Source organism: Sus scrofa, chromosome 1 (genome assembly GCF_000003025.6).
Source record: "Sus scrofa isolate TJ Tabasco breed Duroc chromosome 1, Sscrofa11.1, whole genome shotgun sequence".
Lineage (NCBI taxonomy): Eukaryota > Metazoa > Chordata > Mammalia > Artiodactyla > Suidae > Sus > Sus scrofa.
In genome coordinates, this window is record NC_010443.5 from 6,138,006 (window position 1) to 6,165,365 (window position 27,360).

Genomic DNA, 27,360 nt, shown 5'->3' on the forward strand with positions numbered 1-27,360 from the left:
TTTCAGGAATTTTTCTTTAAATGTGGAGCACACCCGACCTCTGACAAGGAAACATCGGTAGCTTTGAACCTGATCACAACAAATAGCCGAGACATCACCTGCATCACCTGTACGGACATCAGGTAAGGATCTGACAACACCGTTGCTCTCAGTGTCTTGCTTTCCTTCCCAACGGCGTCGTCCCAGATGGACCTTCCTTGGCAGTGTCTCTTTTTCTGCTTCGCTTTAGTGCTGTCCACCCAACACGGGGACATTTTAATGTGACGTAACTCTTTAAAACGCCAAAGCCTTAGTTTAGTCAGTAGTCAAAGAGGATCCTAAGTTGTACGTGAAATGACTTCTACCTAAAAATGGTGAAATCTTGGGTGATATTGAAATATAAACACTTGATGTAAACTCTTGATCTCTGTGTGTTCTAGAATAAACGAAAACATGAAGCTCAGGTTGGGCGTGCAGTAACGATTTAGGAGCACTGTTGATTCTTGGACTACGTGGCCCATGACATTTAATTTTTAAAATCTCCTTCCATACGCTTTGGTTCTTCCACACAGCTGTCTGTCTCTATATTGATGCTTCACATATATTCTGACCCCCAGGATAAAAGCAGGTGGCTAGTTTAGGACCTGGTTATTTTTAGTCTGTGAATACGATGAGAGAAGGAAACTGTGGAGGTGATCAGTTAGGAAAAGGGGAGAATGACCCACTTGGAACTGTAGTTTAGGAGCCACAGCCGGCGTAGAAGCTGGGCCTGTTTGTTCTGCACAGGAGACGGCTGGGAGTGGGACTCCTCACTCGACACTGTTCACGAGAAGAAAGTAAAAGATACAAGCTTTATAACACAGCCTCTGCGCCTGGCTAGAAGTGAAAATTGCAATAGGAGAGTCTGAACCCTCAAAACGGGAAGAACTTCTAGTGAAATGCCAAAGTGAATTAATGAATAAAGTCGAAGAATTTTTTTTGTTCCAAACTTTTAAGCAAAGACAGCTTATAATCATTTAAGCGATATCTCCCTTTGGCCTTTGGGACTGTACTCCATGGCCTTTTATTTCATTTTATTTTATTTTTGTTGTTGTTGTTGTTTAGGGCCTCACCCACAGTATATGGAGGTTCCCAGGCTAAGGGCTGAATGGGAGCTGTAGCTGCTGGCCTACACCACAGCCGCAGCAATGCAATATCCGAGCCGTGTCTTCAACCTACACCACAGCTCATGGCAAAGCCAGATCCTTAACCCACTAAGCAAGGCCAGGGATCGAACCTGCATCCTCATGGATGCTAGTAAGATTTGCTTCCGCTGAACCATGATGGGAACTCTACATGGCCTTTTAGAGTCGCTTTAAACAGTACAATTTCATGATCAGTGGGTATTCATATCTCCCAAATAACAAGCACTTCCAGGCTCTAGTATACTTAAAATCCTGATTAATAGAAGCCTAGAAGCCTTACTAACATGTGTTGAACAACCTTGTCCCCAAGAAGGAGTAAGAGTGCGATGTTATCCTTTTGCTGCCTGTTTGGTCCCCTCTGTGGCAGGAAACCCACAATACGGCTGAAAATGCAGCATGTCAGCCCCCTTTGGCAAAGTGAATATTGTGCATGGCGAATGCTTTAACCTGGAAGAAGAAGAGCTGATTCTTCTGCTATTTCAAGAAAGGAATTGGAAAGTGCTACACCTGGGGCCTCTACTGCTCTTGAAAGCAATAGCTAAATAAAGTCACTTTTCAGTTTTTCCAAGGAGAAATTCAAAACCTTTTTTGGCTAAGTCAGAATGCAGCCCACTAGCCAGTATTTTCAAACCTTCCATTAAAATCGGTAAAGATGGCATTAAAATAAGCAGTTATTTTAATATAGTTGATCATGTTACAAAGACTCACCCTCTGTGTTTCCTGCTGTTAAGCAGCCACCTTTATATTAATAACTCACAACATCTTTTGAAAGAAAAGAGCCACCTCCCAGATAAATAAGGAGATACTTGCTGGAAAAATAATGCTGTCTCTTGCAAGAAAAATCTCCTTGGTATTCTGGGGGAGGGGGGCATATTATAAAAAGAAGCTACTATATTCAGTGAGATTTAAGTGTGTATGTATAACTAACCACTTGTCTGAATAAGGCCTCTTCCCACAGGAGGCAGCAAAGGAATGTCCTCTATTTACGTTAGGGAAATGATTATTTCTTCTTACGTTGACAGATTCATGCTTAGGGATGTTATGACAGCTTGCAGGAGGACACCTCAGTCCTGTGCATTTGTTCGTTGCTGATTTTTGTGTGGTTTTTCCCTACAAGTGCTTCATTTTTATTTTAGAAATAATAACTTTAAAATGTTAAAAATTTTACACTCATGGTTAATAAGATTTTGATTTAAGAATTTCTAATGTCTTGAGTATGCTTGAATATTTTCATGCCTATAAGGTGTGTGCATGCAGGCATCTGTGTGTGTGTGTGTGTGTGTGTGTGTGTGCACACACGCTTCCGTGCCCACCATATGCAGTTATGTATATACATAGTTTTGTATCTGATATGTGGCTCTTTCCATTTAGCATGGCATGGTGATAAAATTCCCCTGCTGTGAAATATTCCATGAAAATACACATTTTGTAGGTATGTAAGTTTTTATCATATGGGAATATATACTTTATTTAATCATTCCCATTGCTGAGTGAGACTGAATTCCATATCCTTTTACAGAAATCATTGACTGCAGGGCTTTGAATCTAAGAACGCAGTCAAAGGAGTAGGGATAGGAGAGCAATGGAAATGGATATATTTAACGTTCCTGATACATATTGCCAAACTTATTTTCAGATAGGTTGCACCTTTTTTTTTTTATGTCTTTTTGGGGCCACACCTGCAGCATTGTGGAGGTTCCCAGGCTAGGGGTCTAATTGGAGCTGTGGCCTACATCACAGCCACGGCAACGTGGGATCCGAGCTGAGTCTGCAACCTGCACCACAGCTCATGGCAATGCCATATCCTTAACCCACTGAGCAAGGCCAGGGATCGAACCCGCAACCTCATGGTTCTTAGTCGGGTTCGTCAACCACTGAGCCATGACGGGAACTCCAAGGCTGCACCATTTAGAAAGTGAATATACATCCTCGAGAGGTCTCTTTCTACATCTGTTCCGACATTATGTTCACATGTTTAGTCTGTGCGCATATGTTAAATTATTTTTTCTCATTAATATTTGGGTTCTAAATTGTTGGTAAATTCAAACATTTTTAACTTATTTGCATTTTCTATTGTGAGATAAGAACAGTACAAAACCTTTTCAGTTTGAAAACTTGAGGAAGAATCTTAAAAAACAGATTTGGCTTCTGCAGTTATCAGCACCACGCTCTAACCAACTGAGCTAACCGGCCACTGTTTGGGTTCTGCAATTAATTTCTCATTCACTGTACATAATATCAGAGTGTCCTTTATTAATATAACATTTACTGACTTGTGAATTTATGTTTAAATATATCCCTGGAGTTCCCGTCGTGGCTCAGTGGTTAACGAATCCGACAAGGAACCATGAGGTTGCGGGCTCGGTCCCTGCCCTTGCTCAGTGGGTTAAGGATCCAGCGTTGCCGTGAGCTGTAGTGTAGGTTGCAGATGCGGCTCGGATCCAGTGTTGCTGTGGCTCTGGCGTAGGCCGGTGGCTACGGCTCCGATTTGACCCCTAGCCTGGGAACCTCCATATGCCGCGGGAGCGGCCCAAGAAATAGCAAAAAAAGGACAAAAATAAATAAATAAATAAATAAATATATCCCTTTGGTTTTGATTTTGAAATAGTGTATGTTCCCAGAGGTAAAAAAAAAAAAAAAAAAAAAAAAAGTCATTATTAATTACATACTTTCAAATAAAAGTTTGCGGTTTCTATTTATATTTACTGTTTGTATTTACTGTTTTCATATGTGTACAAATCATACCTTAATTGTCAAATTAGATGTAATTAACTACATGATAGGTGAAAACCAGAGGAGAGTGTTAATTTATTGGTAAATATTTTTTTCTTTGTACTCTTTATCATACTAATGCAAGGTAAGAATTTTAAAGACATGATTTTTAGAGCAATTTTAGGTTTACAGCAGAATTGAAGGGAAGATGAGAGATTTCATAAGGACATCCTTTGCCCACACATGTGCCGCTTCCCACATCATCAACATCCTCACCAAAATGGTCCCTCTTTTAAATTTTTTAACCCAAGGATGAACCTGCTCTGGCACATCAAAATCACCCAAAGTCCATGGTTTACCTTATGGTTCAATCCTGATAGTGTGTATTCTCTAAGTTTGGACAAATATATAATGGCATGTCCATGATTATATGATCATAGACAGTATTTTCATTGCCCTAAAAATTATGTGTTTTACCCATCTCTGGCAACCACTGAGGTTTTTTTATTGTCTCCCTAGTTTTGCCTTTTCCAGAATGTCATATAGTTGGAATCATACAGTATGTGTGTAGGCTTCCCACAATGGCTTCGTTCACTTAGTTATATGCAGGTTAAGTCTTTTCATGGCTTGATAGCTCATTTCCTTTTGGCACTGAATAATAAATAGTCCACTGTCCGGATGAACCACAGTTTATTCAACCACTCTCCTCATGAAGGATGTCTTGGTTGTTTCCAAGTTTGGGCAGTTTTGAATGAAGCTCCTATACACATCCATGTGCAGAGTTTTTGTGTGGACATAAGTTTCCCCCCTCCTTTGGGAAAATATCAAAGAACGTGACTGCTGGATCGTCTGTTAAGAGCTTGGTAAGGAACCACCAAGCTGTCTTTCAAAGTGGCTGTACCATTTTCCTTTCCCGCCAGCAATGGGTGACAGTTCCTGTCGCCTCACACTCTCTCTGGCAGTTGGTGTTGTCAGCGCTCTGGATTGTGGCCATTCTAACAACTGGGTGGTGGAATCTCATCGTTGCTTAATTTCTGTTTCCCTGATGGCATATGATGTGGAGCATCTTTGCATATGCTTATTTGCCATCTGCATGTCTTCTTTGGTGAGGAGTCTGTTAAGGTCTTTGGCCCACTTGTTAATTAGGTTGTTTGCTTTCTTTTTGTTGAGTTTAAAGAGATTTTTGGTATATTCTGGATAAGTCCTTTATCAGATGTGTTTTTTGCAAATATTTTCTCCTAGTCCGCAGCTTGTCTTCTCATAATTTTGACATTGTCTTTTGTAGAGCGAAAGTTTTGAATTAATGATAACCAGCTTATCAATTACGCTTTTCATGCATTGTCATGGTGGTGTTCTATCTAAAAAGTTTCGCCGTACTCAAAATCATCTAGGTTTTCTCTCATGCTCATCTTCTAAGAGTTTTATGATTTCGTGTTATGCATGTAGGTCTATGATCCATTTTGAGTTATTTTTTGTGAAGTATGTAAGGTGTGTCTAGGTCCATTTTTTTATTTGGACGTCTAGCTTTTATTTGGACTTGTTGAAAAGACTGTCTTTGCTCCTTTGTATCATCCTTTGTTCTTTCTTCAAATTCAGTTGCCTATATTTACAAGTTCTGTTTCTGGTTTGTCTATTCTGTTCCATTGGTCTATAAGCCTGTTCTTTCACCAGTACTACACTGTCATAATACCTTTGTTTTTTCCTTGAATATTGTCTTGACTATTTTGGGTCTTTACCCCTCCACCTACACTTTAAAACCAGTTTGTTGATATATATAAAATAATTTGTTGGGATTTAATTTGGGATTGAAATTGGGATTGGGTTGCAGTGATTTGGGAAAAACCTGTTTATTTTGCTAATATTGAGTCTTCCTATCCTCAAACATGGAATACCTCTATTAATTTAGCTATTTTCTGATTTAATCAATTAGAATTTTATAGTTTTCCTCATATATTTCTTATTTTGTATTTTATTAGATAGATAGATTACATTAACTCGTACCTAAGTATTTCAGTTTTCTTGTGCTAATATAAATGGTATTGTGTTTTTATTTCAAATTCCACATATTCATCAATATATTGGAAATATAGATATGTAAGTTGGTATATAGGAAAGAAGTCAAGTTTTGTATACTAACCTTATACCTTGAAACCTTACTATAATTGCTTGTTATTTCTAGAATTTTTTTTGATTCATTTGGATTTTCTACATAGATGGGGTCATGTCACATCTGTGAACAAAGACAGTTGTATATCTTCCTTCCAAATCTGTGTACCTTTATTTTTTTTTTCATGCCTTATTTCATTGGCCAGGACTTGAAGTATAATATTGAAAAGGAGTAGTAAGAGAGCACATCCTTGTATTTCACCTGATCTCAGTCCAAGAGTTCAAATTTCCTGCCATTAATAATCATATTAATTGTAGATATTTTGTTGACAGATTTCATCAAGTTGAGGAAGTCTCCCTCTATTCCTAGTTTACTGACAGGTTTTATTGTGAATGGGTATTAGATTTTGTCAAATGCTTTTTCCACATCCATTATATTATTATGTGATTTTTCTCTTTCTGTGTGTTGATGTCATAGATTACATTAACTCATTTTTCAGTGTTGAATCTGCCTTGCATACCTAGGATAAATCCCACATGGCCATTGCGTATAATTACTTTATACATTGTTGAATTTTGATGTATGCTATATTTTGTTGAGAATTTTTGCTTCCATGTTCACAAGAGATATTTGTCTGTGGTTTTCCTGTATTGTCATTGTCTGGTTTTGGTATTAAGATAACACTGGCCTCCCAGAATAAATTAGGAGGCACTTATCCCGTTTCTGTCCTTTGAAACACATTGCAGAGAATTGGTTAAAAAGGTAAGAATTTTATTTATTTTTGTGCTTACAAACATACACTTTTGTATAAAAAGAGATTGACATATCTTTTATATACCTTCTTAATAATAATTCTTAAGAAGTGTATAATAACTATTCAAAGAGCTCCAATGCCACTAAGCTAACTTTTTGACCTTAGGAAAATAACAATCTTTTAAGCCTTCAGTTTCCTTATAAAATCCAAGAGTTGAAGTAGGTAATCTATAACCCTCTGACTGATTCTGAGGAACTGCAAAAGGTAGGAATAATGCTTGTTTACAACTTATAAATCAATCATATCATTTAAGAAGGCACTTGTTTGTGCTCCTGTCTGCTGCCAGATGCAGAAATAAAAAATGAGGTTTTCAGTGATACTGCCTTCCAAAGGACACATATGTGCTTGTGATATGTAGAAAAATATATAAGATAGATGTGCTGTTCATTTCCAGATGTTAGGCTTAAAATTTAATTCAGGTAAATGATTTGTGTCTTTTGAGTTTCTATTGCATACAAAATATTTTCCTCTCTCTTAAAGAAATAAGTAAGCTGTTTTGAGGGCCAAAACATCCTGAGGTTTTATGTGAACCAGCAGGTTCCCCTCTGCCATCCAGCCTTGCAATCCCCTCTGCTTATTTACAAGAGTTGGCTGATCTTCATCCATTCAAGGTTGTTAGTTGATAATCTTAGGTTTATAAATAAAGGCAAAAGTAGTGAACTGAACAAAAAGTACAAACTTGAGCCAAGAACCGAAATTACAGCACTTGATGGTAGAATAGCTGTATTGTTAAGAAGTTCCAATAGAAATTACATCAGAAAAGCTTCAGCACATTCCAGGATACTTCAGCTGGACTCAGGAATAACAATATTCAGCCACATGAAAGTGACATGGCAATGCCAAAGTGAGACTGGCATCCCTTCCCGGACCAGTTGCTCTATCTCCGGGATTACCTCACATCAGGTGCCTCCAAGGGAAACCACTATTTCTGCACTTTGGACCTTATTTTACAAAAGTGATTCTTAAAATTTAAAAATATAAAATTTGAAGATATTCAAAATAGAAAAAGGATTACCATGATATTAATTGGCAAAGAGAAAAATATCCCCCCCACCCCGCCTGCTGCTTTTCTTCTTCCAAGGCTGCCTAGTGCATCCCTGGTCGTCTCTTTCCCTTCATTCATTATGTCTCAGTGTACAAAGCTGAAGACAAACTAAAACATAGCCACGTTTACACTCAAAATTTAACACTCTAAAAGCATGTTTTATTTTATTTTAATTTTTCTTTTTAGGGTCGCATCTGCAGCATATGGAATTTCCCAGGCTAGGGGTCAAATCGGAGCTGCAGCTGCCAGCCTATGCCACAGCCATAGGGACACAACATCCAAGCCACATCTGTGACCTACACCACAGCTCACAGCTGGATCCTTAACCCACGGAGCAAGGCCAGGGATCAAACCCACATCCTCATGGGTTCCATGTTGGGTTCTCAACCCACTGAGCCACAACAGGAACACCCAGAAATATGTTTTAAAATCCACTTCCCAGTAAGACATCAAATCTAAGAAGCACTGCTACCATATAGTTTTCCTCAACTCTTCCAGTAAATACTTCCATCTTTGGTGTCATTGTTGTGCAATATAATAAATTTTAAATAATTGTCTTGCTTTCGAATTTGTCTTAAGATTAATTTAGCCTATTGAAGCAGTGCTTCCTCAGATTGCACACTTAAAATATTTACTTGAGCTTGGAGATTAATAAAGATTTATCTGAAAGTCCGTTTGGCCTTGTTTGTGGTATTCCTGGGGGAGAGAGATTTGACAGTATTTTGGTATGAATTCCTTCAAACATTTAGCAAGGGAGGTGAGAAATGAGGTTCATAGTTTCCTTCTCTTCGAATGCCATTGTTATATCTAAACTTCTTTTGTCAATTCAAATTTTAATTTTGGTAATATTTGGCATTTCTTCTATATTTTAGAACTAATATAGAAGTTATTTTTCTGTTGCTTAATGGCTATCGTCTATCACTTTAGCCTGTTCTTGACATTTGGGCATCAAATGGGAACTTACCGTTTTATCTGGTCAACAGGCTCTGAAGAGCATTGTGAGAGACTACGGGTTACTCACGTAGAATTTAACTGAAATCTTCGCCATGGTCTTTTTCAGCAAGTTAATTTATTCCTGTAATGGAAAAATCTCTGGAATGTTTTGTATGTGTGTCACACCAGTGACCTTCTTTTAGCCTATGGATCTGTGTATTTCTCCTATGTGACCCAGACAGTATGTCTTCTCCTAGGCAATGGAACGTGTCAGGAACAAAAGATATTTCCCTGTAAGTATGGAAATATCCTGGAGTGTCCCTCTACATGGCAAATCAGAATATCGAATTGATATCACAATAAATAGGAATACATTCTGTACTAGAATGGAATATCTTAGAACTTTTTAAGATGAAAGAGGAAACTTCAAAGATTTGTCTTCTAGCTTGAAGCTGGCGACTGCACACTGCGCCCAGACCCCATGGGGGTAGGGTCTCTCCTCTTAAGCTGTGAGTGAGTCTGTCCTGAAAACGTGTGGCTTGGTGCACTTCAATCTGATCCAGTCTTGAGGAAGAGCTACTATAAGCCCTTGCAGAAAAGAGAATTCTTTGTGTGTGTAAAGCCTTCCGTAAAGGCAATTGCGTTGCTTCCTTTCAGTTTAAAGGTGGTGCTTAATGACCTGTGATGCCTTACCTGAATTAATTTCCCATTATTTGAACATCTGTCCTACACATGAAGAAATTGAGGTTGAGACCTTTTAATGGTCATATCTGGTCACACCAGAAGTAACTGGTTGAACCAACCTACACACCCAGGTCTGTGTCGTCCGCTTTGTTTTTCTCTCCTCATGCATCATCCCCTGCGTGATCCCAGTTTTCTCGAGACACTAAAAGGCAAGCTACATGGTGAGGTTGGAAGGCAGCTTTGCATGTGAAAAGAAAAATGGTAGTAGTAAATTGAGATACAAAGTTTAAAAACCAGTAAGAGTTGAAGAAAACAGCCGTGTACTTATCTGAAGGCTGTGTTAAGCTGTAGGCTACTTGAAGGATAAGGTCTAGGCTTGACTGATGTTTAAATGTGATGCTACCATATCCTGCACAACTCTCTGCGTCAAAGAGATTTACACGAGTTAAAGTCCATTTCATGCAGTATGACAAGTAGAAAACAAGTCCTTTTTTAAAATTCCTTAATCCCTTCTGAATCTAATACAAATTTCCAAAGTGGAATAAAATAAAATAATCAGAAATCAATGGAGAGTTTTAAGGCAGTATTAAGAACAAGGGAAAAAGTCAAATTTCATAGTCTAGCTTACAGGAGATAGATTACTCAGCTATATGGTTTGAGGTCAGTTACTTATAAAAACAGAAGACATATTTTATCAACACTGAGTCTTTGAAATGTGAGCCATGTCAGTTTTAATGTCAGTCAGTGACCTTCATTTCTCCTGCAGTGAACCCTGTAGATTTCAGATCCAAGCAGCTGCATCAGCGGCGTTTCCAGCGGCGTTTCCTGGAGATGTTACAGGTGCTTGTGCATGAAATTCATATGCCTCACCTTTTCATTTAACTGTCACCGCAGGTGCACAGCAGCCCCCGCTGGCACTAGTAGGACAATATTGCAAATCCTTCTGGACCAATTTTATATCCGTTAAGGTCAACCTTGTATGTTGTAACTGTCTGGATTTTAAGTAGTTCATTTTCTGATGGTGGATTTTAAGAAGAGGCAGTACTTCTAAAGCCATCAAGTGGCCCTCAGTAGGACTTTGGTGCCAGTCAAGCATTATTTTTAAGGTCTATTTTCATTGCCCAGAGTCTTTAAAGAGCTAATCTTGCTTAGAAAAATATTGTGACTTATGCATTCATTTTTTATATAATGTTTTTTTATTATAGCTGGTTTACAGTGTTCTGTCAATTTTCTACTGTACAGCATAGTTGCACCTTTATCCCTGTAATTAGCAAATTGATTATAAACTTGGTAAGGAAACTATTTATCCTGATTCATAGCCTCAGATATTTCAAATTGTCGGGGTATTATTTGGTGGTAAGCTATGATATGTCCACCTCGCCCTCTACAAACATCATGTATGTAGCTATTGTTTCCCAGGACATTGAGAATTAAGTATTTGCAGATTTGTCCTTTGTGGCCTCACAACTTGTAGAATTCTTTGCAACCAATTAAGCAATAGTCTCAATAACCTGGAGTGCAAACAAGTTATTTATTGAAGTAGGGGTCATGATGTGGTGATTCTGTTTCTTGTCACTTTGACAGATTCTTTGCCAAAGGAAACATGGCCTCAAATCCTGTATGTGAAGTGTCCTAGGAATTTCAAGCGTTTCTAGAGCTCCCTGTAAGTTTTCACAACACCAAGGGCCACTTCAGGTGCTGTCGTAGTAGTCTTTACCCCGTCATAGCCACACATTGATGTACAGAAAAGAATGTGCACACAGATGCCAGCATCCTGGAGTATCAGTATCATTTGAAAACAGTTTTATTCAGGCATCTATGATCTTGACACCTCCTCTCTCCTAGAACTTAAAAGTCTATCAGTCCATTCATTCAACAGATATTCACTGAGCTCATCTGTGACTCAGGGAACTGTTCCAATGGCCTCAAGCTGAAATAAGCTTTTTTTTTTTTTTTTTTTTTTTTTTTTAATGGAATACAGGGAGAGCAGATGCCAGCCATGCAGGCTTGCAGTTGAGTGATGGGGAGATGGGCTTGTCCAGGCAAGGCAGAACTTGATAGCACCTCTAAGTGCCTTCTCAATGTCATTGCTATGAAACAGGGCTCCAAATTTGTTTCTCTAGGCCACGTCTTTCCAGTGATTCTTTAACTTGACCGAGACGACATTTTACAAGTACGTAGATGGAGTTCTCTGGCGGCTCAGCAGTTTAAGGACCCAGCATTTTCACTGCTATGGCTCTGATTATTGCTGCAGCACAGTTTTGACCCCAGAACTTCTGCATGCTGCTAGTGCAGCCAAAAAAAAAAAAAAAAGTGCATAGAATAGTTTGTATATGTTTAGGCAGGACATGTATCAATTAACCCCTTCTCTACTCTTTTACACCCAGCCAGCTAGTGGTGACACTATCTGCTCTGCTGAAGCACTTCCTCCTTGCATGTCACCCTGGAAATACCTTGACCCTTGACTCACAGCCAGACTCCACTGCTGGTGCTGTTATCGCTAATCTCCATCCAGTTCCTCCTCCCGAGCCTTTTTATTTAAAATGTATGTTTGTATTTAAAAAAAAAAAAAAGTTGCCTGCAGTCTTCTTCAAAGTTGCAGTGTGCTATAACATTTAAAATTAACAGCCCCAGTTGATATTTCTCTGCGGGTCATGATATTTTTAATTAAGAAAATCTACCTCTTCTGGTCGCAAGCTCAGAGAAATTTTGATGGAGTCATCTCAATTCTACCTTTTTTTTTTTTTTTTTTAAGATAAAATGGGAAAATATTTCTGACAGAATCTTATCACAAGTACTCTTTTTTGCTTCACTCAGAGAACCTTTCTTTGGCAGGATTTTTCCAAAACAGAACTTTCCAAATAAGTTATTTTTATTTACAGATATTTTGAAAGTTCGGCCACACTTAGATGCAGCAACATCAGAAGTTTTCTCAATTCCACTTCTTTGTGATATCAGTATAAAAACTCCTAATTAGAGTAGGAGTTACACTGAATGATTCTTTTCACAAATTGACATATTACAAAAGTTCAATTGTAAATTTCAGAATGGACATCCAGTGTATCATTGGACTGCTCTTCCTTTAATCAGCTTTTGCTTTACTGTTCTATGGACTAGTTTCAATGTCTTCTTGCAAACCTTTATTGATTTATTAGACAGATATTTAAAGCTACAAAAGCTGAAGATTTTGGACACTTGTTAGTTGAAAACTCTGACTAAAGATTACTAATGGATTTGAACAAATGTAAACACATTTAGAAGATTGTTATAAAATAATTAATAGTATTGTCATGTAGGGAGAGAGAAAAAAAGCATTTCCCTCTACTCTGCTCAGTTCTCTAGCTGGGATTCTGAGGAAAGAGAGATTAACAAGGAAAAAAATAAGTTTATTTGCACATGCAACACACATACACATGGGAGTACCCAGAGATGAGTAACTCAAAGGGATGGTTAGAACTCAGGCTTCTGTTGCCTCTTAACCAAAGAACACATTTATTGAGAGAAGTGATAAGATAAAGGAGAAGTTCCCCACTTGGCTCAGCAGAAACCTCATGAGGACACAGGTTCTATCCCTGGCTTTGCTCAGTGGGTTAAGAATCTGGTGTTGCCAAAAGCTGTGGTATAGGTCGCAGACGGGGCTCAGAACCAGCAGTGCTGTGACTGTGGCGTAGGCCAGCAGCTGTCGCTCTGATTTGACCCCTAGCCTGGGAAGCTCCATATGCCACCGATGCAGCCCTCAAAAGACAAAGAATAAAAACAAGAACTATGAGGAGTTCCCTTCGTGGTGCAGTGGTTAACGAATCCGACTAGGAACCATGAGGTTGTGGGTTTGGTCCCTGCCCTTGCTCAGTGGGTTGACGATCCGGCGTTGCTGTGAACTATGGTGTAGGTTGCAGACGAGGCTCGTATCCCGCGTTGCTGTGGCTCTGGCGTAGGCTGGTGGCTACAGCTCCGATTGGACCCCTAGCCTGGGAGCCTCCATATGCCCTGGGAGCGGCCCAAGAAATAGCAAAAAAAGACAAAAAAAAAAGAACAATGAGATAAAGGAAACGGACAGTGACAGCGAATGTCTAGGGCAGCAAATTGTGGGGAGATTAATATATGGTGGAACTAATGGAAGATAAGACCTCGTTGGTAATGTTTGTTGTGTAGATTCCTCCGGTGCCCTCTGGGCTGATAAGGGTCTAAGGTGATCTCCAGTGATTAACTGCTCTCCTCTTGGTAGAGAGGGGAGGGGGCTATCTTTACACACTTAGGTCCTGCTTTTAGGTAAATAAGGGAGATCAGAGATTTTCTTGTGTCTGCTCTCAGTTGACTTCAGCTCAAAATATTTCTTATGCCAAAGTGACTTATTTTGGGGTGGCATATTCTGACACCCTTCAGTAGACACTAGGTTTGATATACAAAGTAGTTTTTTCAATGCTGAAACTTTCCTTAAAGTTTGACTAATATCAAGCTGCAGAAAGACATCTGAGAAACATTTTTCTCCAGTATCGGTTTTGTCACAACTTTATTGTTCAATTACTATCTTTGTAAAAATATTTGTAAATTTTGACAGCTACAGTTTCTGTTTTGATTGGTAGACTATCACAGCTTGTTGGACCTCATTTGAGTTGTATGCATTCCATGACTGCTTCCAAGCGTGTTCCACGCAGTCCTAAATTTAGTAAGGACGTTTTTCTTAACCATAATGTTATATTCTATTGAAATATACATTCGTACGATCACTTTAAAAACCAAGAATATAGTCCATGCGGAACTTTTAAATTGAAAGTGCACTAGAATTCACAATAACTTCAGATATTTCACCATCAAGAGAATAAACTCCCTGAAGCTTTACTCCAAGTCAGTAAATTACATGAAAAGAAAAATTGAACGATTATTGGATATAACAGGTTTTCCGTTTTTATTATACAGTGACACCGATAGGAAACACTGCAGTTTATCTCTTCATGAAGTTCTTCTGCAAAGCCAGCTAACACTGACAGCCATCACTTAACTTTTTGTATATGCACATGAAGACTTGGAATCAAAACTGAGTAAATTAATTTAGAACAGTCATTTGATCTAAATGAAAAGCCACACTTCACTGAATAATATGTAAATGTACCTTCTGAGCTGCATGTGTGAAATCGAATTCTTTGCGCACAGCATTCTTAAAATAACCACAGACTTTGTTAGCAGAGGCTGATGCTTCTTTAGCAGGTTTGTGTGTCTGGTCTTTGGCTGCTCAGTAATATTTTAAAAGCTCCGCTGGCAGCTAAAAAAAAATGCTGACCAATGCCTATGCAACTTACATATTCGTCGTTAACTTTCTTGAGAAATAGAAATTACGTACTGCAATATTGTGATTTATAATGAGAAATATCTTTTTGTCCTTCGTTTCCCGTTGGAACCCCTAAAACTCTTGGCATTTCCTAACTGGTGGGATCAATGGTGGTGCGTATCATTATGCTAAGGAGATTATTTGGGGATGCACCTGAGAATGGGGGCTGGTTGCCAGGGGTGCCAACCTTGTGATTAGAGGCTTAGAACTTTCATTTTTGCCCCCAGACCTCTGGGGAGGCAAGAGTGGCTGGAAATTGAGTTCAATCTGCAGGGACTAGTGATTTAATCAATAATGCCCATGTCACGAAGCCTCCATTAAAAACACCGGAGGATGAGGTTCAGAGAGCTTCCAGGTTGGTGAACCAGGGAGAGTGAGCATGGAAGCTCTGTCCTCTTCCCCACAGACCTGGCCTTTGCATCTCTTCCAGCTGGCTGTTCGGAGTTCTAGCCTTTCATAGTAAACGAGTAATCTAGTAAGTGAAAGGTTTCTGTGAGCAGCTCTAGCAAATTATTCTAATCCGAGGAGGGGATCATGGAGCCTTCAATGTCCAGCAGTAGGTCAGAATTCCGGGCGACAACTTGGGACTTGCAGTTGGCATCCGGGGCGGGGGGGGTCGTAGGACTGAACGCTTACGGGCGGACTCTGATGCTATCTCCAGGTAGACGGTGTCAGAAAGGAGTTGAATTGTCCGTCACCCAGCTGGTGTTGGATCATTGCTCGATGGTGGGGAGAAACCCTCATACGGCTGTTGGTATTCGAATCTCATGTACTTAACCTGTACTTCCTCTTTTAACGTATTATTGTTGGAAAGGTTTATTCCAAAGTAAGTAACGGACACCAACAACCACAATAGATAATTCGTTCCAGATTTGTATTTGTAGCAGAAGGCTTCTGACTGCTTTTATGTGTCCTCTGTACTGTCTGGTTTCTATCTGTACAGACTCCATGTAGAGGAACCTATAGTTTCCTATGATTTCCACTGATCCCACCCACTGTTGGCCTGGCAACTTCATCCATCTCGCAGATTTCAGACCAGTCCCAGCACAGAGCGACCCATCATACACTGCGAATGAGACTGCAAGAATAGGTGGACGTGCGTGTGTACATGTACCCAGACCAGTCCAGCTTGTTTGAACATAGCTGTTAATAATACTACTACTTTCAGTGACGACAATCCAGGACAAATGCTACATCAGACAGGATGCACAGGCAAAGGCAAATATTGGGATAGTTCCGGGTAACTCTTGCCGTGTACTTCTGTGTATGCCTCTCTGAGACCAGGGGTTTGGCCAGAGGCTTTGCTGGGACCACTGGGCACATTGTGTAACCCAGGTGCCCAGAGACCATAGGAAAAGAAGGAACTAGCATGTCACTTCTTACAGGTAAACCCCTCGGAACTGAAGGCCCAGGAGTTACCCTTGCAGCCCCATTCCTCTTCCTTTCCCAGGTCATGGGTCGCTGATTTTGGGAGATAAATATGGATTCGAATATATGAAATAATGAAATGGGAGGAGATGGTAAAAGTTGTTGCAACCCAGAGAGGGCGCAACCTTCAGTCTGAGACGCTGCTAGACTCATTCGACAATGCTTGATGCAAAACAAGATCAATACTGTTGCCTAAAATTTTACAGAACATTTGTCTCTCTCTCCACTAGATTAATCCCAGGTTGTGATGCTGGAACCACTGGGGTTTGGGGGGGACCCAGTATAGATAATAATTTGTGTTACACACAAATAGGCGCACATGACAACGTGTCCCTGCCTCGCTCTGCCCATTAATGAGAATTCCCACAGATAAATGAATTATGCTTCACTTTGTTCCTAAACATTAGAAAAGCAGCCTCCCCACCAGCCACGTGAGAAAGAAGTTGGTGTTTGGTCTTCTTATGTCCACAGGCTGACTTTGATTCCTTGTTCTGACAAAGACACTGTATTCTGAGCAAGATACTTTGACCTTCTGTCCCCAGCAAACAGCCATCCTTGATTGTTCAGCATTGTCCCCGTGCTAACAGTAACTAATCCCCATGCCACCCCACTTTCTCATTTAGCTTAAAGCCCATCTCTTTCAGAGCGCCTCTTCTGGGGAAGACTTCTCCCATTTGTGCCACTCTCATGAAGACAGACCGTTAATCCATGAGCGATGTACAGACGTTAATCATTGCAGAAGTGGTCTGAACACCATCCTCCAAATCCTTGGTCCTTAATACTCCATTCATCCCAGCAGCCAAAGGAGAGTTAGTCTCTGCTGCTTCCTTCTTTCACTCCCATGTTCCGCCTTTTGTTCACATTTAAGTTTGTGGGGTCTTTGCTGACCTCAGACGGCCTTTGCTGCTCTTGAGACGGGCGGGGAGCACAGTGGCTCCAAGTGCTGTCTTCGAAGAAGACTGCGCGGCTCTTTCCTCTTGCCAGGGCTTCGCTGATGGGAGGAGCGCCTTCTCACTTTCGCAGTTACTGGGGCGATTAAGCATGTCAAGCCTTGCAATTTCAGATTCAAATGGTGATTTCCAAAAGTTACCATTTCTGAAGCCAAAAGCCCATTTCCCTGCTCCGTAGAGAACATAGGAATGCATCACATGTTGCAAACGGTGTGCAGATGTGTAGGTGGCACCATCGAGTGTAGACGACACTGGCATGGGGGCCGTCAGGATGGGCTTTGGCTCCCGAATCCGCCAGCAATTGATAGTCTGACTTGGGGCAGATCAGTTGTCTTGACCTTAATTTCCTAAACTTGGTTAATTCCTGAGGTGGTGTTGAAATCAAATAAGTTAATTTATATGAACCCACTTTGAAAAATCTATTCACATGCAGCATATCAGTTGTAATGATCATTATTAATAATCCTTTTTCTCTTGGGGAAATATATACACATGAATAGGTTTTTTTTTGGGTGGTGGGGAACTGAGACATTCATCCACTAGGGAATATCTGGCCCCAAGTCTCCTCTCTGAGGAAATATTTTGAGTTAGGAGGGACCATATTGCTTCAGGCAAATATATCTTAATAGTAACGGGAGGACAGCTAGTGATTGTAAAGGAAATTGGGCCCTGGTGACAGACATATTTGACAAAGGTAAGACTATCTTTAAAAGGATAGCTTTAGAAATTCTAGTAGAGGTTTAACTTCTTAAATGTGGCCCCAGTAGAAGGTGTGACAGGGGACATGTAGCAGGGCTGAATTCTCCAGAAGCAGAAATTGCAACAGAAGTTGACATGTAAGATGCTTTTACTTATTCATTAGAGACCCAGGCCGGCGAAGGAAAAAGGAAGGAACAAGACTGGCAGAGAAAGATGAACTGTGACACAAGCCCAGCATGGCCTTGGCCGGTTGTGCGGGTTGCTTAGAGCAAGTGTGGCCTGCAGTGTCCAGGGCTGAGTCAAACCAGCCTTTCCATCCTGCCTCACTCAGCCTCCCAGCACTGCTGCCTGGGACAGTTGCTGACATAGGTCCTGAAAGAGCTGAGCACACGCCCCACAGCTGGGCATCAAGTCCTTTGAAACAGAACCTGGGTGGTACCACTCGATATCCCCTTAACTTGGTGGCGAGAGGAATGGAAAGACCCTGAGAATTCGCAGGATCATTATTTAGGACAGTATTAGAAAGCACAGTTTGCAATACTTCTGGGTAGGAATTAACAAACAAAACCACACTTAAACCACTTCTGGTAGTTGCTGTAATAGGATTATGCAAGAACTTAATTTCATTCAGTGGAACAATATACAGTTTTGGAAACAGAAATAGTCAGATTGAACTACCTTATTACCTCAGCCCTCTAACAGCCTTACAGGAAATTCAAGTCCTGTCACAATGCTGGTAGCTGCAAAAGAAGTTATATTCATTCACACTTTTTACAAATAACTGTGATCGTGATTTTATGTAGGAACTTTAGTAAATGTTTATGATATAAATGATCACTTTTTAAAAACATAAAATATGTTCAAGTAATCAAAATGCATCTTTAAAACATTTAGGAAACAAACTGCAAAATTCAGTGTCGTGTTCCAAACCCTGTATGGTTCAAGAGGCATGAGAAAAGGTAAACAATTCACTAGGCTTTTAAGAAATACTACTGTTGCTGCTCTAGAAATTCACCCACAGTACAGTAATCATGTCACTGATAAGTTATCCAAGTACATTGATATTAATGAACTGATCCCTAAAATAAATGCAAATATTCTATGGCTCTTCAACTGTGCCCTCTCACTGTTCAAGGCCTCGGTATCAATAGTAGTATCTTAAGGCTTATGGAATCTGTTGAGCTTCTGGCTTGTGGAATTGAATTTTGTTGTCACCTTGCTTTCTTAATGTGAATTGTTTTTATGCCCATTTTTAAAAGCTTATTATATTTGCAAATATACTGTATTTGCTCAGTGATCCTTTCAAAGGTTGACCTCAAATTATGGCCATGATAAAGCTGTCTTCACAAAGTTAAAGCTATCCTCTACAGAAGAGGCATAGGTAGGTTGATGGATCCATGTAGGTGAATGAAAGCCTGGACTTGGCTAGGAGAAGTTGAGACTTTCCCACTGACAGGATTCCTTTGTCTGCTGCTGGCACAGTGGAGCAGAAAGCAAACAGGAGATCAGACCTAGACTTAATTACAAGCTGTGAAAACTCATCATTCACCCCCTCGGCTGCCACCCTTTCCAATGAGGCTGATAACACCCACTTAAAAGGCTTGTCAGGGTTGTGGCCATGGTCCAATGACAAAGTCTGTGTAAAGGTGCCTCGTAGACTGTAAAATGGTATTTAATGTCACAATCAGTGGGCCCTTCCCCCAGTTTGCCAGTCCTTCTTAAAGCCTCTTATGCGCCAGAGGTTTGCATGTTTGAACTGAGAGAGGCCACTGTAGGCGCTGTCCCATTTGGATTTTGTGCTGGAAAACAGTAATGATGGCCAGTCTGTGGATGCACCCTCTTAGCATGGGTCTAAGGACCCAAACCTCCCCACCTGCACAAAGTCCAGGGTGCAAAGCATGTTGGGAGCTGCGTGTGGAAGCTCTACTCAGGACTCTTTCCTGGAGCAGATGCACAGTCTAAACTTGTAAGTTAAAATTGGCCACAGAAATTTCCTTAAGTGTCTTTTCAAACCATTAAGATAATAGCTAGAGGGGCTCTATCACAAGTAAGTCTTAGTAAAGACTTTATGCAGAACAGTATTCTAGGAAAATGATAAAATGCATGCAATGTGATGATCCCATCACACACAGTAGCTTTCACAGAGCTGTCGGCTCTAATCTGGCTCTCTGGAATGATATTTTTGGCTCTTCCAGTGTCAAGTCCATATGGAGAGAGATTTTGATTCCGCAAAATAAAAAAAAAAAAAATTTCATTCGTTGAACTTTTATGTTATCTTTTGTATCCTTGATCAATTGTAGGTAGGTGGAATTATCCTTTTGTTTATCTTGAAAACTTGGCTTAGTTGAGATAAATTTATTTTCCCATAAATATATTGGAATGCTTTCCTTATCACTGTAGCTCTCTTCTTGTCCATTTGCAGTGTTTATTTTACAGCAGGCTTGTTCTGTAATGAGACTAGCAGAAGGTGCAGAATTTTCTCTCCTCCTCCAGTCTCTCACCATGTCTGATTTTCCTATTTCCCAGTTTCCACTGACATTTGTTTCTGAGCATGGATTGATTTGCCCTCAAGCCACTCAGTGATGCTAAGCCTGGCAGCCTCTGATGAACAAAGACTTCGATGGAGAGCCTAGGCTACCGAGAAGGGTGCTAGGGTCGAAACCCAGTTCCAACTCTAATCATCCTGTTCTCTGGGCAAGTTCCCCAGCCTTTCTGAACTTCTCCAAAACGTTCTGAAACGTAAATGAAATAAAACTTGAAGAGTGCTGGCACATAGCAAACACAGCAGATATTAGCTAAGATTTAGGCTCTGAATTACTAACTTAAAGAGTATGTTGTCAGTAAGTTTTTGCTGGTCTTCTCTATATTTTGGTCTCCAAACTTACATCAGCCTTGGTTCTGTGAAGCATAAGTAAAGACTATTTAATACTGTCTATAACTGGTGTCTCTGCTTCAATGTCCTGGTCACCATCGGACAAAACTTCTCATAAGCAAGCGTTTCATTAGCTAGCTGAATGGGAATATTTTATTTTCTTCTGTACTCTTATGGATATAGCTATGACCACATAAAATTTAGTCGATGCTCTATGCAAACCAGTTTTTCCCTTTTAATGATGTAGCATGAGGCAAGAAGCCAGAGCTCTAAGAGGTTTACACAGCTGTAGGTTAGGGGTTCTTAACCGTGGTGGTTCCGAAGTCTGGAGACATGTTTGGCTGTCACAAGGCAGAGCTGGGGGGGGGGGGGGTTGCTACTGGCATGTGGTATGTGGAGGCCAGAGGCGTTTCTAAATATCCCACAGTGCTGGGGACCCAGATCAACCCATACTGAAGTTGGGAAAGCCTGCTGTAGGTGGAGGAGAAGGTGCCAATGACCCACCTCTGATTTCCAAAGGCAGGAAGCTCTCTTCCTGGTAGACAGCTATCTCCATCTGAACTCTGAAACCTCACTTGTTCCAAACCACCATTCCTTTAAGTCATTTTAAACACTTAGCTGCAGATTGTGCTTGCAAATGCCTCACCCTTTATGTTCAGCCAGGGAGCTGGCTCTTTTCCATTGGGTTTTGATGAACTAAGGAAGAAAACCCGGCAGAGCCAGTATTGGAAAGCGTGCTTCGTGGGTCTCAAGCAGCGACGTGATTAGGCAGTGTGGACTGTGAAGAGAGGTTGAGTCTGGTGTACAGAGATAAACGATTCTGAAAGTCATTTTCCTGAACCAGCCAACTGTCATTTTTTAAGTTCCGTATTTTAAATAAATTCCCAAACCTCAATCAGGTTTAAAAGGTGTCACCCTTTGAATTTGTGTGGGCTGTTGTGTGTTTTTTTTTTTTTTTTCTCCCCCATGGTGGAAGTGAATCCATAAATTTGTGAAGAATGGAAACTGGTTTGCAGTTCTCTAATATACCAATTACAAAAGTCGTTATTTAATTTCTTTCTGGAAGAAAAAAATCCCCCATTAGGTGGCCGTGTGATTTCAGAATTCCTGCAGAATTGTTTCTTGCTACTAGGTCATTAGAAAGCAAGAAGGAGGGAGGGGAAAGAAGACCAGGCAAGTCTGCATCTCACAGTCCTCTGCTGGCCTAGCGGTTAAGGATCAGGTGTTGCCACTGCTGTGGCTCCGGTCACTGCTGTGGTGTGGGATCAGTCCCTAGCCTGGGAACTTCTGCATGTTGCAAGCATGGCCAATGTGTGTATGTATATATATATATATATTTTAATTTTAAAAAGAAATTTAGAAAGAGAGTGAGACCAGTATGAAAGAACATCTTGCCATCCTTCAAATTCAGTCTTACTGTGGGTCCCCCGTGACAGTGGTGCTAGAGAAGGCAGAATCCCCATCCTTATCAGGATTATAATGGGTTTCGAGCCTTAGCAGGACAAGGGAGACACCGCCGAAGCCCACTTCTGCAGAAGCCATATGTTTCCAAGGGCTCAGGCTCCATGGATTATGGAAGTCGCATTTGGGCTGCACATGGTGATACGAGATTGCCACCAGCTGAGTCCCGTATTCTGCTGGAGCCACGCTGGGCTGTGAAAACCTCCTGCTCACACCTCTCTCTGGTAGTGCTTGCTGAGTGTGTCTACAGGCTCTCCTCCTTTCATGCTCAGGACAGTCACTGTCCCAGGTTCTCACATGCATCACCCAAGACGTCTCGGGAAGAATGTTGGAAATGTATCCTACGTGGCATGGCTGATAAGTGACACGAGGGTCTCAAGCCCATGCCTTATGCTCAAATATATGTTCCCAAGTGCACTCTGTTTGGCCTCATTACTGCTAAATCCCCTAGGAGAGGTCATATTTGGGGACCTAAGATCTGGGTGCATCGTGGCAGATTACCACCTGCCTCCGTGTGTTTTGACTTCCCGATGTTGTTCTCAGGATGAACTGACACATGCAGTTCAAATCCTGTGGGGGGTGGGGGTGGCATTTCATTGCAAACGACTCTACCATGCCTGCTCTCAGGTGACTTGCATGTGGTCTTTTGCTACCTGTTGTATCTTGGCCCTTTCCATGTCAGAACCGCAAGGCTCTGGTCAGCAGGTCTGCAGAGATAAGGCCGAGCTACTGGTGGGGACACTGGCTGCATAGCTGTTGCCCCGACTGTGAGCATGCTCTCTAGGCAAATCGGTTCTCGGTATCAATTCTTCTGTCAATTTCTTGTTTTGGCCTTTCCCCTCCAAGCTTTCTATCAGTGTTTGTCTTTTTTTTTTTTTTAATAAATTTGGAAGATTTCTTTATATGTCAAGAATGTTAACATCTTTCTATATATTTAATAAATGTCAGTATTTCTCAATTTATTGTTTCTCTTTTACTCTGCTTTGAGTGTTTTTTTCTACACCAAGTGTTAACTTTTTATACACTCATTTATCAGTTATTTGTGTTTTTCTGACCTCTTAAAAATGTCTTTGCCAATGCTGAGTTATTAATTGGATGTACCTGGGTCATATACTCATCGTTTCACAATCCCATTTTTTTACACATTTGACTTTTTGACCTTCCAAGTATCTGTGTTGAGGAAACACTAAAAGAACCAACTTTTGTTACCATTCTCAATGCTATATTCATTAACCTAATACCCCCATCAAGTTTTCTGCTGTCTCACTAAATTGAAATGTTATTGTTTCATAAGCTGAAATCACACAAATATATTTGTATCTCTTTTGTGTCTTTACCTGGGCTTTTACTTCTGTTCATTACTCATTCTGTGCCGAGCACATGGTTTAACTACTGTAACTTTAAATAAAATTTAAGAGAGAGTCAGCAAAGTCATCAGTGGCCATCTTTTTTCATAACATTTTTTGCCCCCTCTCTATGATTATTCTTCTTTCAGAAACCCATGAATTTGTTCAGGTACTAAAAATGAGTAGAAACAGAGGGTCAACTTAAATCCCCCTTCTCACTTCCCAGTGTTTCAGCGGCCATTCCCTTTCTTCGACTATAAACTGAACTCCATTTTCAATACGGCATCAATTTTAGCTCAAAAGGATCAGGCCTCAAATATTTTTGTCAATTGGAGGGTATTGTTTCAATGTTTTAAAAAACCCTGGAATTATGGGTGTGTCTGAGGGCTATTTGAGAGGTGCTATGATTTGTATTTCTCCCTACAGATAGGAACACAACTAGACTGAACCAGGGAGAGGAGGAGTCATCCTTTATTGTTTTGAAAGGTTTTAGCTTGTTTTTCCATTTCACAAGCTTGGGTCTGGTTTGACCTTGAGTCTCCTCCAAATAAAGTGACAGTTTCCCTACTTTGGGACACCCTCTTGGGCAACCTGCTGGGGATTTTTCTTTCAAAGACTAATTTCCTGAATCTCTGGCTGAAGAGAGAAGGTTAATAGTTTAGGGAGTTTGTTTACAGGCCATTAGAAACAATTAGCACATTGCTGAGATTAAAAGCGCTTCTCCAGAATGTTGGGTGGCCCAGAAAGGATCCAGGACTTTCAGAAAGCTCTATTTTTAACACCTAATTAAGAAAACAGACTTGGAGATTCCCCATTCTCTCTTGCCACACTATTTCATGTTTTAATCATCAAGAAATTCTTAATTTCCTCCAAGCTAAATTCTGCTGGCAGTAACTTAAAGTAATAGTAACTGGAAACTCTTTCCATGGAATCTTATGAACAAATATTTAAATCACCTCATAACCTTTTTCCGGCTGATTATTTTCAACTCTGTACTTTTCCTTTTTGACAGTTTTTTCTTAATATTCTAATTTCTTTTCTTTCTTTCTTTCTTTTTTTTTGTCTTTTTGCCTTTTCTAGGGCCGCTCCAGCAGCATATGGAGGTTCCCAGGCTGAGGGGTCTAATCGGAGCTGTAGCCACCGGCCTACGCCAGAGCCACAGCAGCTCGGGGTCCGAGCCACATCTGTGACCTACACCATGGCTCACGGCAACGCCGGATCCTTAACTGAGCAAGGCCAGGGATCAAACCCACAACCTCATGGTTCCTAGTCGGATTCGTTAACCACTGAGCCACGACGGGAACTCCCCTAATTTCTTAATGATTTCCCTTTTCACCTAAAAATCACCTTTGTTCCAAATAGGCCCCTCACCTGGATGCCCTGGAACACGCCAGCCATTCAGGTCCTTAATCCCACCGCTGGTCGTTGATCTTCTGAAACACCCACCTCTAGCCCTGCACCTGGTTCTTTCAATGAATGAAGATCCAAGACAAATCCATACCTCACTGTATGGAGTTGCTTAACCCTCTTTGTTTTGTACTGAAATCTCACTCCCTTTTGTGTCAGGATTGAAATGCCAGCCCCCCCGCCCCGCCCACAATGACGGATGCCCCAGTCCTGTGCCTCCTGCATCTCTAACACCCCCTGCAATACTACACAGTCAATGACCTCATGTCGAGTAAGCATTTGTTAAATCAGATTTTACCAGTGCCCCCCTACTGTATTTTGATGTGTGACCATTGTTTTTTTTCCTCCTAATTACTGCAAAGATAGAACCAGTTTAATATATAGTTGGATCCATTTGTGTTTTCTATGTTGTAATCACTGCAATTCCACATGGCTGTGGATCGGCTATCAGTCCGGTGATGCTGAAATGAAAGAAAAGGTAGTTACACTCCTCAAAAATCAGGGCCCACCTCTGCTGGCTTCCTGCTCCCTACTTCACTCTCTGGCTCCAGAGCTCTCATCTTCCTCCACTTCTCCCAGCAAACTCTCCTTCCTCTGGCCACAGGACTGGGCACCTGCTGCTTCCTTCGCATGTAGTGTTCTTCAACCTTCTTCACCTTAGACCCACCCCCTACCCTGACAACTTTGCCTAGTGAAAGAAAGCCTAAAAAAAAAACAAAACAAAAACCTTTGGCTGTCAAGGACACCTGGCATCAGTACCTGTAACCTGCTGACCGCCAGGTGATTTGAGCTGACGTGGATACTCGAGCATGTATCCTCTGTTTCCTTCAGTGCCTTGTGCCATCCTCCAAAAGCTCTGACTCTGAGGGGACAGAGACGGCGCACTGCCTCGTGAGATCGGGGGTAGGTTAGTGTGCAGAGTGGTTGGTTGGTCATCCCTGGAAGAGGCAAGCACAAGCCCTATCGTGAGAACTGTGTGCACCAGCCCAGATAGGGAAGCTGGAGTCTGACCTCAGCAAAGAACAGAATTTGGGGACCCACTTGAAAAGGTCTTGTGTGTTCTCCAGAGGAGTAGTGGTTTATTACATGGTCACTGGGGAGTCATTGGAGGTTTAAGGTAGGAGAATCCAATGGCCAGTTTTGTGCTTTAGGAAGGTAATTTCGTGGCCGTGGGAGGGAGCTGCACTCCCTGCGATTCAGAGCACACCCAGCAAGAAAGCATCCAGCTGAAATCCTTCCCAAGTTGTGTTCACCAAGCAGCATAGAACCAGAAGCTTCCACTTCATCCCCTCCAGCCACACAGTCCCTCCTCTGCTCTCCTCCTCTCCAGTGAGTTGAAATGCTGGCCTTATCATGAAAGCCTTACACAGACATGTGTTTATTGACGTGCGTGCCACTGACTCCCACCCAGTCCTCAGGGCTCTGTTTGCAGGTCCCTCCCACCAAGTCCTGATGCCTGCAACCTGCTACCTAATTTTTCACCTTCTTCCTTTCTCTTCCTTCATGTGTCATAACGCAAGTGGATATTCTATGTTTATTTATGTCATCATAGGATGCCATTCTGTTGTCCTTCGTAGATTTGAACTGTGTCTGTTTTGGTCACACCTGTATACCCAGCACATAACAAGTGTGAGTAGAAGGGAGAAGGCATTTAGTAAATATCTGCTGAATGAATGAATGAATGAATGAGCCCAGGGTGAAGACATAAAATAGTCGCTGAGAGCTGGTATTGAAATGACATCCTGTGATGTAGAGTAAGAAAACAGAAAATAGAGATTATCAGCCCAGAATATGCTCTCAGAGGCTGGCAGAGGAGAATGTGCCTCCAATTTGATTTCAAATCCAGTCTGAGCAGGTGTACACATCGGGTATTGTGGAGGATGTAAGTTCAGTATTTACGAGTCAAAGCACATTTCAGCTGTACTGAGGCAGCTCATTTAAAATAAGTCTACATTAAGTCATCTTTTGATACCTTTTTAAAATTGAATAACCATGCTATAACTCTGCTTCACCAAAAATTAGCCTTCTTTAGTAAATCGGTTCTGGTGGACAGTTTAACGTATTAATACAAGATCTGGTTCCATGGCAGGCGTGAGTATTAGGGCCACACTGTTAATGTCACATGCACGTCATTTCCACGTAGCTGGTTCAAGGAGAGGAGGAGGGACCGTTTCACTCTTTTCTCCTTTAGGCGCACAACAAGTGGTCATTATTTTTTTTCCCAAATCTTTCCATACTTTTTAAATCTATGATTATGTAACAAATAAATATCTATTAAAATATATATGTGCCATCTTTACATTTTTTGATAGAAGCATTACATAAACACTCATATACACATACATGTATATGCAGATATGCACAGATGTACACGCCTTTATACACGTATATTCATGTTCATAAATATAAGTAA

The 27,360-nt window shown here is 41.0% G+C and overlaps 1 protein-coding gene across 1 annotated transcript in view; it reads left to right on the forward strand.

Annotated features, from left to right (window-relative positions):
- The window catches only part of PRKN (parkin RBR E3 ubiquitin protein ligase), a gene marked incomplete at its 5' end in the record, with an annotated part of 1,032,625 nt that overhangs the window by 439,498 nt on the left and 565,767 nt on the right, over positions 1–27,360 (forward strand). The window contains 1 exon segment of the mRNA NM_001044603.2: positions 7–122. Within this exon segment, the coding sequence (NP_001038068.2) occupies positions 7–122 (116 nt within the window).